The sequence below is a fragment of the Colletotrichum costaricense genome, assembly GCF_030867565.1.
Source record: "Colletotrichum costaricense strain IMI 309622 chromosome Unknown Scaffold_3.1, whole genome shotgun sequence".
Taxonomy (NCBI): Eukaryota; Fungi; Ascomycota; class Sordariomycetes; order Glomerellales; family Glomerellaceae; genus Colletotrichum; species Colletotrichum costaricense.
This window is the reverse complement of record NW_026848232.1, coordinates 2,116,684-2,131,027: the sequence shown is the minus strand read 5'-3', so window position 1 is coordinate 2,131,027 and position 14,344 is coordinate 2,116,684. Positions and strand designations below refer to the sequence as shown.

At 51.5% G+C, this 14,344-nt stretch overlaps 4 protein-coding genes across 4 annotated transcripts; 1 reads left to right on the top strand and 3 right to left on the bottom strand.

Moving 5' to 3' along the window:
* Positions 1-708: 708 nt before the first annotated feature.
* CCOS01_03540 (major facilitator superfamily transporter) lies at positions 709-2,281 on the bottom strand (the record flags this gene model as incomplete). Its single annotated transcript, XM_060451726.1, has 3 exons — positions 709-1,456; positions 1,545-1,920; positions 2,077-2,281. The coding sequence occupies 3 exons, from the start codon at positions 2,279-2,281 to the stop codon at positions 709-711; spliced, it is 1,329 nt and encodes a 442-aa protein (XP_060317991.1).
* Positions 2,282-4,462: 2,181 nt separating this feature from the next.
* CCOS01_03539 (FAD monooxygenase) lies at positions 4,463-6,624 on the bottom strand (the record flags this gene model as incomplete). Its single annotated transcript, XM_060451725.1, has 6 exons — positions 4,463-4,905; positions 5,215-5,550; positions 5,649-6,203; positions 6,263-6,382; positions 6,440-6,505; positions 6,567-6,624. 6 exons carry the CDS (start codon positions 6,622-6,624, stop codon positions 4,463-4,465), a joined length of 1,578 nt encoding a protein of 525 aa, XP_060317990.1.
* Positions 6,625-8,469: 1,845 nt separating this feature from the next.
* Positions 8,470-10,529, top strand: CCOS01_03538 (taurine catabolism dioxygenase TauD; the record flags this gene model as incomplete). Its single annotated transcript, XM_060451724.1, has 3 exons — positions 8,470-9,276; positions 9,333-9,979; positions 10,058-10,529. 3 exons carry the CDS (start codon positions 8,470-8,472, stop codon positions 10,527-10,529), a joined length of 1,926 nt encoding a protein of 641 aa, XP_060317989.1.
* A 1,416-nt stretch (positions 10,530-11,945) lies between these two features.
* On the bottom strand, positions 11,946-13,939 carry CCOS01_03537 (cytochrome P450; the record flags this gene model as incomplete). Its single annotated transcript, XM_060451723.1, has 7 exons — positions 11,946-12,156; positions 12,208-12,386; positions 12,452-12,841; positions 12,888-12,998; positions 13,056-13,162; positions 13,215-13,396; positions 13,458-13,939. The coding sequence occupies 7 exons, from the start codon at positions 13,937-13,939 to the stop codon at positions 11,946-11,948; spliced, it is 1,662 nt and encodes a 553-aa protein (XP_060317988.1).
* Between the last annotated feature and the right edge of the window lie 405 nt (positions 13,940-14,344).

Here is a 14,344-nt window from a genome sequence, read left to right as displayed (position 1 = left end):
GGTTTGTGCTTGCCATGGGAAACTACGTGTGGAACACCTATCAATTTCTTGGCGTTGGCTGGAGAATCCGACTCATCGGGTGCTCCGTTCTGTTTACTTTATCCATGCTGAAGTAGACAATGCCGAGTGGATGGAGCGAGACAAAGTGACTAAGAGAATAGGGGCCAAGAGGCTGAGTGTGTGCCAAGAGGATACGCTACTTACATAAAAGAAACAGCCTCGAATATGCTTAATTGGACGCGTGAGATGTCACCCCAGATGGTTCCTGGCACGACTGGTTCTATGCGTGCCGCGTATACAATTTTCATCCGAGCTGGGATGGTTACTAGTCAGTGTCTCACTATGTACGGGAGAGCCAAATTTGCACTGAGTGTGGGAAATGGTGCCTCAGTCGAAGCCAACTACTTGGGCATCTGCCTGGGAATCTATTGACCATGCAGGAGTGCGCAGAGAGCGTTCATTACTTCATAATTACATTATCACTGTAGAACTATTGTAGTCCACGGGATGAAAGATCATCTGCCAAGAGCTGGCTCAAATAGACTCGACATCGCACATGAGGCGAAGCAAAATACATCCGGATCGGTGGCATCAACATCGTGTAAGCATTAAGCGGTGAGTCATCTAGGATAAGCTATTCTACAGAAATCTATCAGGGTATCATCTCTATATTATTAGACCAGTCTGATTATGCAAAATTTGGGACAACTAAAGCGTTTTCTTCCAATCCCACTTAGTTGCCATGCCTCGCGAACATGCGATTGTGATGCTACCCAGCCCGAGGGTCACTCCTGCCCAGATCCAGGCGCTAATGTAGCCTACAGAGCGTACGAGTGCGCCGCCAACGGGAGAACCTAGCAACAGAGCAACAGACATTACGGCATAAGCCATACCAAGTCTGGTTCCGATGTACTTCTTGTCCTCCGTGAGAAGAGAAAATGTAGCCGGCTGCAGAGAGAAGAATGCTCCGCTGCTGGTTCCGTAAAAGATGACCGTCACCAACAACGCAGGAGTGTGGGTGACTGCCGAGAGACAGAATGCCGAGATGGATAAGGCCGCTACTGCGACGATGAGCATGTTCATTCGACCGAGTTGAGCGGTGAATAAGATTGGTACGGTGCGGCCGACAATGGATGCGCCGTTGAGGATCGCAAGCAGATACTTGTCGATCTCTGTGCTGACAGCATGCCTTGCCAACGCGTATCCCGGAATGTAGACGAACGGAGTGTACATGCCAAGGAACACGAGGCAGCAGGCGGCCACGAAAAGTAGATACGGGGCGTCTTTGAAGGCAGTGCGGTCAATCAAGGGTCTTCTGAAAGCTGAAGGTTTAGGCGGTTCCATGGTCACGATGGAAATGCTAAGGGTTGTGAGCGCGATCAGCGCCATGGTGCGCACAGTCCAGCGGAAGCCAATTTCTGGCTGTATCGATCTGAAAAGAATCGGCAATACCAGGCTATGAGAACACGATGTTAGTACGGATGGCCAGCCTTAGCCGGCGGGATACTTTCTGAGCCGGAGATTTTTGGTGAGGGAAGACTTACCCGCCAACACCGCTTCCAGCCGCTGCAATGCCGGTTGCCATGGGTAGCTTAGTCGTGAACCACGGCGATAAGATAGCAACTCCTAGCACAGCTAAACTTCCCTGTCCAACGCCGACACAGAGACCTTGTGTTAACAAGAGTTGCCAAAGATTGTGGCTGAGACTCTGGAGGATAGACCCGGTGACGATCAATGTGGTTCCCACCCAGAGAAGTTGCTTGGCGTATCCCAAATCAAAGATGGGGCCGGCAAAGAGGCCCAGGAACACCATCAAGAAACTTTGCAACGAGCCAATTGTGGAAATAGCGAAAGAGCTGTGTTCCTTCAGGAGGTGACCCTCATAGTAGACCTGGAAGGTACCGAAACTGGCAACAAGTCCTGGAATACGATTAGTTCTGAACGCGCTCATTGCTTGGCTTAATCCCCAAATTGATGCAGGCTATGCGGGAGCCCGCGGGTTTTCATTTGCCCAAAAAAGGCAGTGCACAGGACTTGAAATTATTGTATGGGCGGATGGTCCGACTTATGACTTACCCCACGTGTTGAAATAAATGAAAAACGAGCCAAGAACTTGCATCCAGGCTTTCAAGCCTCCATTCGGGGGCCCCGTCGGCTTAGTGGGCGACGGCGGCGGTGACTTGAACTCATCAATACCATCGCTACCGCTCTCTTCATCGAGCTTCTGCATTGGGTCTTCGCCCGGCCCGTAGGGCTTTTCTTTATCGGATGTGTACTCCATGGTTCTCTCAATACGAATAGGTTGGGTAGTATCGACCGCGGTTATTGCTAGCGCTGCAGGCGGCGGTGATGCAACTACCGGGATGGTATGTCGTGCGGTCCTTTCCTCGATTGGTGGACTTGACTGCGGCTGTGGCGTTGGTCGTACTGATTCGTTGTCAAGGCCGGCTTGATTAACAGAGCGAGAGATCATCCAGCGACGACGACGAAATGAATGAATTAACGATAGGTAAAGAGCTTGCTCAGCAGGCCTTTCTGACATCTATCCAGTTCTCCCACCTGAGCAAAAGAACGGGCAACAATGGAAAATTAGCCTTCCATTTTGTTTAAGTACAATAGACGGAGCCCTCCACGGACCCCTCAAAAAGCCGCCTGGGCCTCGCCGCAGCTCGGGTTGCGCCGCCCGCGGTCGCAGGCCACGTTACAGAGACCAGATGGACCTCCAAGTATGTCGTTGTTGCGATGACTTGGGGGAAAGTATAGCGGTAACCTTACCGTTTCCAGGTGGGATGTAAATAACCTGAGGCGAGGGGCCGCGAGTAAAATAAGGTGTAAGTCAGGCACAGTGGCCCTGGCTGTTATTGTTCGGGAAACTTCCAACGTCTCGGAGACCAGACAAGTCTTGACGCGGTCTGAAGAGTCAGAAAGCTTGAGGATTATGGTGGTTCGAGGCCCAATGAGGAAGTCGGATCGGCCAGAGCGGATAGGGATCAACGTTGCAGGCTGCGGTAGACGGAAAACAAAAAGTGTCAGAGCAGTCTATTACTGAACATTTCACTCGTACAATGATGAACTCGCAAGCTACACATCATTTTTGGCATTTATGAGGCGGACTCCCCTAGTCAAATGTGTCCGCAACGAGGGGGGCTTCATCATGTCACATTGCGAGAATCCTCCAACGTCTCGGACCTCTTCTGGAATCTGCGAATGCCAACGGCTTTGAGGCATTTGAACCTCGTCGAAACTTCGGAGTAGTGGAGTTGACGATTGATAATTCTTGTGCGATTATGGTTAGGTTACACTGGGCGGTGAATGAGAAAATGCTTCTTTGAGTCTTTCTGGGCTGTTCGGCCATGGTCCGTCGTTTGGTAGCGGGTCTTATCAGCTTTTGGCGTCGTTGTCTGCTATCTGAACGCCGAACTGCAGACAAAATCAGTTCGGGGCTCCTCTTCATAGATAAAAAAGATGCCGAGGCCCTCCTTATGTACGTCTTGGCGCGGTGATCGAAAATCGGGGACTGAATTGTCAACAACGCTGACTTAGCAGTTTATTAGCTAAGAGCCCTGAGAAATAAACCGCAAAATCCCGCTAGTTGCCGCCCTAGTTGCCGGCGCGCGCACCGGTGGGATGAAGAAAACATGAAAATATCTGCCTTTTGCATGACAACCGGAAAAACCGTCGGCGTGGGGGGAGTCTCAGGATGATGACGTATTTATTCAGGGAAACTACGGAGTATCCCACATTCCTGGTCTGTAACCTGATGTTGGTTCAACTTGGTTCAAGCTTGTCTTCGGTTCGGTTCCGCGCTTTCTGCAGTGCCAGTTCCGAGCCGACGGAACGTGGCGGTCGTCGGGACTCGGAATGGGGTCCCGTAGCGATTGTCTGGAGATCAATGTGGCAGGTCGCAGTAAGGCCGCAGCAACTCCAAATAAAGTTGCAGATTGTGTGCTGAAGAAGCACAACCTAATAATGCTGGGGGCTCTTCCGCGCTATCAGCTATCAAGAGCCGATAGGCCTTCCTCGGTCTTTTCGGCTCTTCGGTTTCGGTTACAAGTCCCCTGAACAAGCAAGCGATTGAATCGACGCGCAGCGTCACGTTGGGGGCGAACGATAAATGACAACGTATCCGTAATTCGCACAGAGGAAAGCGACGATGTGTGGGCACGATGTGATATATTATCTGCATATGACAGCTCCATGTGCACCGTAACGGGAGCCAACAAGGGAGTTTAGATCACCAAGCCCATCCCAATTGGCTGACGATGATCAATCACATTGCGAGAGGTGTGTGAATACTAAACGTGGGTTTTTGTCTATCCGTAAATTGAGCTATCAGGGGTCTCTCTAAAAAGAATTTCGTTTGCCCGTTTTGGGCGTTCGCTCCAGTAAATCCGGTAATGGTACATCATCTTGTCTGAAAACAAAAACATCATCGTCGCAAAAAACTTGCATGTCACACCCGTTACTGAGTCAGGTACGACAGGTAATCCTTCCACCCATCTCCTCCGAGACCGACGTAGCCAATGTACATGTCGGGTCTGACGACAACGGTGAAGTCGTCATCGTCCTTCGCCCACTCGGCTGAGAAGGACGTTTCTGGCGATGAAGAATCTTCATTCACAGCGGTCGTACGAGGAGTCTCCGCATTGTGGGGGGCGACGGTGAAGAGTCTGGCCAAATCCTGGAGACCATCTCCCAAGGCGGGACCATTCGACTGTCGTCCAATCTTCAGCACCAAATGCTTGCCATACTTGCCAGCGACAAGATCATACAAGCGCTTCGGCTCTTCTCCGGATGCTGGCGTCAGGAAGACATCCGGACAGCGCCGGCCGGCGGTCCAGATGCCCTGGCTGGGGGCCTCTTGGATCAGGGGGGAGCCAGTGCCATCGTAAGACACGCCCATGCCTAAGGTAGTTGGTGAAGAAGATTAGCCGAAGATTCTTGCCGCTACGCAGCATGCTTGAAGACTGCTAGGTTTCGGGAGCGTGGAGAAACGTGGAGTAGAGGGATTGTCGCATGGTAGGGTGGTCTAGGGATTCTGGAAGGACTTCCCGAATCTGCAGTGGTCTCCATGTCCCATCCATGAAGGGGGCCAGACACTCAAACAGAGTTTAGGAGAACAGAAGCGCAGCCCTAAGAGGACTCCGGCTCGGGGACTTAGGAGGGGGGGAAGCTAGGAGAATACAGCGCAATAAACATGCAAGACAAGCTTACCTGTGATGTACCCAGCGTTTTTCTCGATTGTGGAGACGTACTCCTTTGCCGTTCGAACTGTGTCTCTGACAAGCTTCGCTGCAACGTCGATGACGCCCTGGGCAACGGTGCGCCGCTCAATGTCGTAGCTCCTGATCAGCTTATCAGCCGCGTCAGGGCTGAGCTTGTCGTTTGTGATGGCTTGTGCCAGCCTCCATGATAGCGCAAACGCGTCGGCAATACCGGTGTTGAGGCCTTGGCCACCGTTCACCGAGTGAACGTGCGCTGCGTCGCCTGCCAAGATAATGCGGCCGCCTCCGTTCTGAGAGACGAATGTCGATGCAATACGCTCCTTGACTGTATGCATTGTCAGCTATCTTCATGTAACAGCATTTGGATGGCATGCTGCAAGAGCGGGCTATGCCGCCGACTCGCTGTGCCAGGGTGCCGCTTACCATCAAACGTGCTGAACCACTCCGTCTTCTTGAAGTCCACTCGGTGAGGAGCCATATGCTCGCGGATGGAGTTCTCAGCCTTCTCCTGCGTGATCTCGCCATCAAGCAGGATGTAGAATCTGGCCATGCCACGCTCTCGGGGGATCCACGAGACTCGGCTCTGGCCGTTTAGCTGAAACGTAATGATCTCGGAGCACACGGGGAACGACGTGTCAATGAAAGTGTCCAAAACGGCCCAGATCATCTCGGGCTTGGTCCCGGTGAAGGTGATTCCCAGCGTGTTGCGGACTGTGGAGCGAGCGCCATCGGCTCCCACCGCATACTTGCTGCGGATCACTCGCCCCTTGTTTGTTGTCGTCACCACGCCGTTCTTGTCCTCTGAGATAGAAGTGACGACTTCGCCAAAGCAGACGGGCGTCTTGAGTCTCTCTGCAAGGACCTTCTCGACAGCGGGCTGGCCAATCATCAGGAAGTTCTTGCGGAAGCAGTGCTCAAGACCAGTCCACCATTGGCTTTGGCGCGACTTGAATTCACCATCCGCAAAGGTTGAGCTCGCTGCAAATTGTGTCAGCTTTTGCGTTCTCATCAAATCAGGAAGGTGGTTCAGAGCCTACTATTGCAGGTGATGCCTTGTGAGATAAGGTCGTCAAGGATGCCAACGACTTCAAGAGCTTGTTGGGTACGAGCGTTGAGTGCATCGGCTCTGCCCAATTCAAGAGGCGCATTCTTGCTGTCTGTTTTGCGTGTTAACACTGGAGCTTGACTTGAAGAGCTTATCTTCGCCAACTTACCAATAATGCATACCTTCACACCAAGCTGCTCTGCGAGGTAGCCGGTGAGAAGACCAGTTGGCCCGCCTGCACCCTTGAGTCAGATTTCATTGTTTACTCATCTGTGTAAGTCGGCAGGAATACTCACCGCCAATGATGGCCAGATCGACCTCGGTCTCAAGAGTCTCGCGAGGAATAGAGCCCATGATTACTGACTGAATGTTACTTGCGCGTGGTGTCAAGAGAGGTTGTGAGAATGAATGACAAAGGTTGAAGTTAATGCAGTGATGTTGGTCGCAAGGGTTCAGCTCCGTGTAAGTCGTCAATGTCCAAGATAAGTATAGTTATTGGTAGGATTGCCCGAGTACGATGAGTTCGGAAGAAAAAAATCTGAAATGCAGGTCGAACGACTACCGATTACTAAATCGATCGGATCAGGGGCATAGGTATTGTCTTACGCGGAACCGGCAGGTATTGTTCGATGGGTGGCTTACTTGATATCTGACATCAATGGACCAAGGCCAAGTCCGGGACTACTTACGGTCGACGGCCGAAGGGTGCGCCGTGCCTTGAGCCGAGCCGCCTCCGGTGTGACCGATGCTCGAAGCAATACCGCGGATAATCGTCTGATATCGGAGCGCGCCGGGGTTCTTCCTGACCTGGAATCGAATGCTACGCATCGACCACACACGACTGTGGATGCACTCCGCAAAGAGCAATCGACCTTACAAACCTGAATGTTGTTCCGACGATCTTAATGTGACATGCCACGACATGCCAATGTAGCAATGCAGCTGTAATCCCGGCTATCTGGCTAGACCTGCCCAAGTGAGGAATCTGCGCCGTGGTACTCCCAATCTTTCGCCATGCCATCCCAGACATCGTGTCACGGTCCAGAAAGCCGATCGGGAAAGGCGCGTTTTTGCTCTCCTCGGGGGGCCCCTGTCCCCACAGCCGCGGGAGGATCCTGCCGGTGCGGAATCTGGCCCCCTACTAGTCGGGGTCTACGTCTATGTTCAACGGTTCAGCCATCCATCTGCCGCGGCTTAACCTGGGATGAACCAGACTGTCAATAGCCTAGCCTGACGTTGGTGGCTCGATTCTTTGTCTGTTTTCACACAAGTGGTACCCTCCCCACACTGGTACGCCTCCCAGAGGATCCAAACCAGGATCTTTTCACCTTCCCTTGACGACTCCCGCGCGGCTGCAACTAAGATCTTGCACTGGCCAGTGGCCACACACTTGATTCCTCCTTCGAGTCTTCAGCCGGCTATGTCAGGCAGGTGTCCACCGTGACGTGGGTCGTTTAGCTGTCAGCCCTTCAAACTTGGTCCATGTCCGATGGAGCGCATGAGTTTCCTGATCCTGATGGGGCCGTTCCTGGGTAGTGGGGTGGCGGCACTGACTCAATCGACGATGGAAGCCGGGTGAAGATTAGGAAAAACAATCAAGAGTACTCCGTATAGAGTACGAAAAAAAGAAAAGAAAAGAAGGTCATGCATGGTATGACATCCGTCGACAGGGCCAGGATGCCGGGTGCATATTGATTCCGTGGGCAAATCCTTACCATCTTACCATCCTTCTAGACGTTTTGCTATTGAACCCTAGTGGCGACATTGTGTATCGAACAACCACGGGAATTGTGGATGAAGAGAACCGGAATAAGACCGTTATGGGCCTTGATATGGGGGATGGCCAGATGTGACCTGACGCAGCTCCGAGCCCATCACGGCCAGTGCCGCGACTTGGCCCGCTGCTCCTTGCCATTACCCTTTCCCTGTGATCGTCATCTCCGAGCAAGTCTGTATGCAGATGCAACGTTGGCAGGCTATGCTACGAAAGGAAGCTGGATATAAGCCGGTTGCGTCTCCCGAGACTTTGGAAGGTTTTTCTCTACTAGACCAGGCTCAAATTGCATTAAGACCCAGCTGCATCTGCCAGCCTTAAACTTACTTTGATCGTCGTTTATCTTGTTAATCAAGCCTCCATTACCCTAACCTCTTCATACCCTTTCAGTCCTCTTCGCCTCTACTTCAGCCACATTCAACGACATGCCTTCTCTTGTAGAAACACCGGTTCGCCAACCGTCACCAGAGGTTCAGCTCATCTCAAAGGTGGCACCTCAGATGATGGACGACGAAACCCTCTCAAAAGCAGCCGACATTCTCGACATCATCTGCCGCTACCGCCTTAGACGCCCGCACGAAACTTGCCCTGCTCAGCTTGAGGGCAGACTGGGCTTCCTCTCCCAGATCTACAGAAAAGTCAAGACACAGAGCCCGGTCCGCATGTGCCTTCCTGCTTTCCCTTTCAAGTCGCCCAACACAAAGGACAAGGTCCTCAGCCGTCTGCCGGATAAGGCTGAGGAGTTCTCTCTCGCCAACCTCAACGGTCTCTGCTCTGCAATCAAGGACATCTACGAGCCCGGCGCGAAGTTGACCATCATTTCTGACGGTCTTGTGTACAACGACCTTCTCGGTGTTCCCGACAAGGAGGTTTGGTCATATGGAGAGACCCTCCGCGACATTGCTGCCGAGAAGAACCTGCTCAACATCGACTTTTCGCGCCTTCAGGATCTTGTTCACCTTCCTCACCTCCCTAACAAGCTTGAGGAGATCACATATGTTGCGAACGCTACCAACTTCCGCCGCGCCCTTCTCAACACCTTTGGCCGATCTGACTACGACCCCTCCACCGAGATCTCCAAGAACGAAGATACCTGCCTGACATATCGCGGATACATCAAGTTCCTCGAGACCGATTTGCGCCATGTCTACCCCGTCGGAGAGGACCGATCCAAGACCAAGTTCAAGACTGGCATCGAATACATCTCCAAGCAGATGCTGCAGCGTGGTGATGTAAGTTGCAACATGATATCAACAGCTTTTTTCAACTATTAACTTTCCAAACACAGGCCTTTGCTCGCGCCGTCCGTGAGAACTTCCGCGACCACATCCGCCTCTCCATTCACCCCTCCACCGGCGAGAACAAGATCTCCATCAGCCCTCTTCCCACCTCTTCCTACTACACCACTCCCTGGCACTGCTCGATCGCCTTCGACCTGAGCGGTGCCATCACCACTGGCCCCCGCGCCGATTTCGAGAACGACCCCAAGTACGAGCTCGTCTACGAGGAGGGAAGACCTAGCTACTTCCGCGAGAAGAGCGAATTGATGCAGTGGAAGTCGGACGTCGTCTTTGAGCCCATGTACCCCTGCGGTCTCCTCATCCGCCCGGCCCCCGGCTCCAAGAAGCTCTCCATCCACGACGTTGAGGCCAAAAAGGTCCGCGCTTTGTCCGAGGTCAACTCACCCGTTGTCATGAGAGGATTCACCAAGACCAAGGATCGCGACTTGTTCGTCAAGAAGTCGGAGGAGTTCGGCACTCCCTTGCCATGGAAGTTTGGTCTCGTCCTGGAGGTGAAGGACCAGGGTGCCGATACCCGTGGTCTGAACAACGTTCTGTCAGCCGAGTGGATGCCATTCCACTTCGATGGGCTGTTCAAGACCCACAAAGTGCCCCAGGCGGACGGAACTGAGAAGCTTCTTCCCAACCCTCCCAAGTAAGTTACATCCCCGCTGTGGCGAACTTGTCAAGCGAAAACCTTCATGAGCTTCTTTCCCTAACACACCGAAAACAGGTTCCAGTTTTTCACCTCCATCACACCCTCACCGAGTGACACCGGCTTCACCCTCTTCACGCCCTCCAGACTTCTCTTCCAGAACCTGCCTCCTCACCTGTCTGTGGATAGACTGAGAGAGCTCACCTGGAGCGTCCAGACTAGCTCCTTCGACTCTACCAAGATGGGTGGCCTTCCTCTCGTCGTCGACCACCCCACGACCGGAGAGCCCTGCATCCGATATCACGAGCCTTGGCCCCAGTCCAAGACTGCCTTTGACGCCACTGACGTGGTCATCGAGGGCGTGAGCGACAGCGAGAGCACCGAGATCTGCAACGTCATTGACTCCCTCCTCCACGACAGAAGAAACACCCTCTACTTCTCCTGGCAACAGGGTGATCTGCTGGTCAGCGATAACATCCTGGCCATGCACACCCGCAGTGATTTCACGGCTGGCTCTCCCAGAGAGATGTGGCGCATTCACTTTGATTAAGGAACGAATTGTTTGACCTTGGGACTGTTTTGATATGCAAGGAAAAGTTTGGAAAATTGGCATTAGTGGTGTTAGTTTAGGATTCCCTCTGTGTTCTGATTAAGCTCGGCATAGATACATTTTAGTCTGAAGCGATTGAATTGAATTTTGTCTGATAAATTACAAAGAGTGTGTCAAGTACCGATGTCAGTGGTTGGATGAGATCCAGAGGCAAATTTGATTGCCGTATAATACTACGTGGCGTGGTCTTAGTTACACGTTACCACGGTACGGACGTGAACATCAGAGATAAATGATTGGTGATTATAAAAGGGAAATCATCAACCAGAGTCCAAGGGCCATCATTAATCACGTCACTTGACCATGATACATACTTAACATCTTGACCAAGACATCCCTGAAGTCTGACGATCTCGACTCGGAATCAAAATCTGGGACTGGATCCTCTCGGAAAAGCTGTGAGGTGTGCGATGTTCTTCTGGGACTACATATTCGAAGTTACTATGACCATGCATCTGAGACGCTGATACGACAAGAAGAACTTGTCATCGGGTCGCATCATAATACCGTCCAAGAAACCAAATGTCACATCTGGTATGTTGTCGCTGGTAGGTAGATCACACCACGGCTATGCCGTAGTTGCAATGACGGAGAATACCAGCCGTCCTCCTAGGTACTTCCGGCATGTGGGCAGATGTCAAGCGTTTACTCTGGAAAACATTCGGAAATTTTAGGAAGACACGTCCTCATATGGTGAAACATGCCGGTTCATGGGTGAGATGCATTATTGCGGATAGCTGTAGTCACCATAACCCACCTACATGAGTTTGCTACTACTCGCTTGTGGATCCATTGTTGGCCAGGCTGTACAGTACACCGTACTACCGTAAACCCATAAAGTCTAGACTCTAGAGACTTTGTCAAGCCCACTTTTCGTGCGCTCGAGTAGAAAGCAGGTCAAGTATCGCAGTGCGTAAGCATGTGTAAGGTTCGGAGATTCAGCCGCCCAACGAGATATTGCCGGGGACGGGCCGTAAACCGCTGTACGAAGCCAAGACACTAGGTTGCCGAAACCCCGGCCGCGGCAAAGGATTTTCTTCGACTCTGGAGCCACAAGATGCTTGCAGATTGTGAATATGATAAGGTACAATGCTGCATGCAATGTGACGAGCCAGGGTTCAAAGAACATGTTGGGGCCGGGGCCCTGCTACGCAAACCTGCAAACCCGCAGCACAACCAACACCTGTTGCCCCCCCGAGCAAACATTGGCTAAGGAACACATACCTCTTCGGGCTAGCGATTATACGAACACCGAGGACGCGTACGGATACAGGTAACGGATATGTTTTATTCCTATCTATCCGCCCCAACAACGAGATGGAGCCGGAATACTCCCCACACTACACTCGAAGCCAGCTAAACGTGTCTTCGTGGCACAGTCTTGATCAGCAGGGGTTCAGTGACTACGGCTGAAACCCATTCCTTTCTCTTTGGAAGTTGCACTGGTTGCCAGTCTGCATTATTTAGTCCTGCAACCTGCGCAGGTCTATGTCGTTCATTGGCAGGACTGATTTCAAAGTTTGCGACCATCTTCGCGACACTCATGTACAATTCTAGGTACGAAAAGCTGAGTTTTCTTGTCAGTGACTGTATGCCCATTTGGGGTCACGGCACTTACTGATTTGCGATACAAGTGTTTGCGCCTTTAGAGAATGCAATGTAAAACTTGTCTCGTAGTACATCCTCTGTAGTGTTCAAGCCGTAATCATCTATCCAGCGATAGGGATTAAACAACTCTGGATTCGGGTACGCATACTTGTCTCTGAGGTACCAGACCGGTGATGAAGTTACAATAGTCTGTGGAACACATTGACCGTTAGAGATGGTACTGAATCACTAAACATGCCACTGTGGTGACTTACGCCTTCGGGAACAAAATTTCCACATAGCTCAACACCACCCTTGGGAACCACACGGGGCAACATCGCCACAGATGCACCAGCCCAACGAATGCCTTCTTTGACACAAGCTCTCAAGCGAGGGATGTTTTCTAAAGTATTGAAATCCGTGGGAAATCCGTGGGATGCTAGGTCTTTATACAACTTCTGCTGATAAGTCGGGTTCCAGGAAAGGGCATAGAGGATATGGGCGAGGGATGCAGAGGTGGTGTCGGTCCCAGGTCCCAGGTTCTCCTTGGCCTCTGATAGGGCAGTCTGAGTCGGCACGCCAGCTGAAACCATGACGTTGAGCAGATTGGGAAATTGTGACTTTCGGCCTGGATCTTTGTTTCGGACCCAAGCTTTGTGCGTCCACTTCTCGAATTAGTACGCTAACAAGTTTCGTATCTTTTGAACGAACCTCGTCGTATTGCTGCAGTCCCTTTTTAGAGGATGTACGCAAGCCTTCTATATGACACAAGAAGTCTTCTACTCTCACCCAGGTTGAGTACAGAAGCGGGAAGTTCATCATCTAGGTATATGGTCAGCTTTGTCTAGACTTCACAAGTTCCAAGACCCTAAAACGTACCAGAGGCAAAAATGTCGCTTTTTCATCGTTCTTTGATACAAGAGCAACTTCTTCTCCTTTTGACCAGGCAGAGACGGCCGATAAGGCTTCACCGAATGAGAAATCCGCTTGAGAAGTCAGCTGACGAACGCAGAGCCGGGTCATACCGTGGCGTCTCACATATGATATCTGCCTCAAGAGCGCGGCAGGCAGGGCCTATGTCAAAAGAGACGCTTCTTCTTTCGACTGCCGAGACAAAATTATCAATGTGATGAAGCATTAACCCTTCAAGCTTCTCAATATTGCTGCGGCTGAAGAGTTGACCAAGAATTCTCCGCCTCTTGGCATGCTCTTGAGGATCTCTACGGGCTGTTAGAACATAAAAAGAAAGGCTACGTTTCTTTCAGAAGGGTCGTAACGAACGTGATAGAGAAGAGTGCGGGATGTTCATCTTGGACGAATTCTCCGTAGTTTCGGGGATCTTTTACAAATCCGCTATTGACTTTATGGACTGTATCGTAGATGTCGATGGAGTAGAATGATAGCTCATTGGGACCAATTCGGATGAGAGGGCCTAGGAGGACAATAGAATCAGTTGCCACCCGTGTCAATGGTTTGAGGGGGAAAACGGAGCTACCTAGGGTCTCATGCAATTTTGGAAGTTCAAGGGTGACGTTGCCTCGGTATTCTTGACGAAAAGCCCAGATCAACCTGGAATAGCCTGCTCCCCATCCAGCATTAGGAATACGAAATAGGGGAGATGCGTGAGCTTTGGTGACGGTCTGGAGAGTGTCAATCGTCCGATCAGGTTGAAGATTTGAGCTCTTTGAGATGATAAATACCTTGAACGCTGTCACCGCCACAATGCATAGAGCAACCAGCGAAGTCAGAACGAGGATCGCCATTCTAGCATTAAACCTTCAGTTTCCCAAGAGAGTTCCGAAGTGAGAGTCACAAGATGTCGGCGCCAATGAAGTTCGCCCAATTTTCTCAATTTCATATCTACGGTGAATACTGAACCCTGAGCATCTAGAACGTCGAAGAACTACTCAAGACTGACCGTGTCCTGTGATCCAATGCGTCACGTTCTTTGAGTGCCGATTGCGTGATGGGCCTGATGCCCGAAACCTATCGTACCATCCCCCAACTGGCAGTCAACCCGGGGTTGCTTACGTTGACCTGATTGGCAGGGGCACGCGGAGCGCGGCGACATCCCAATCTAATCTCAACCTCCGAAGAAAAAGAGAGAAATATGGCGGTAAGTGAAGAGAGAAAGATGCTATCATTGCCAAAGGCGGAGTATGTCATTC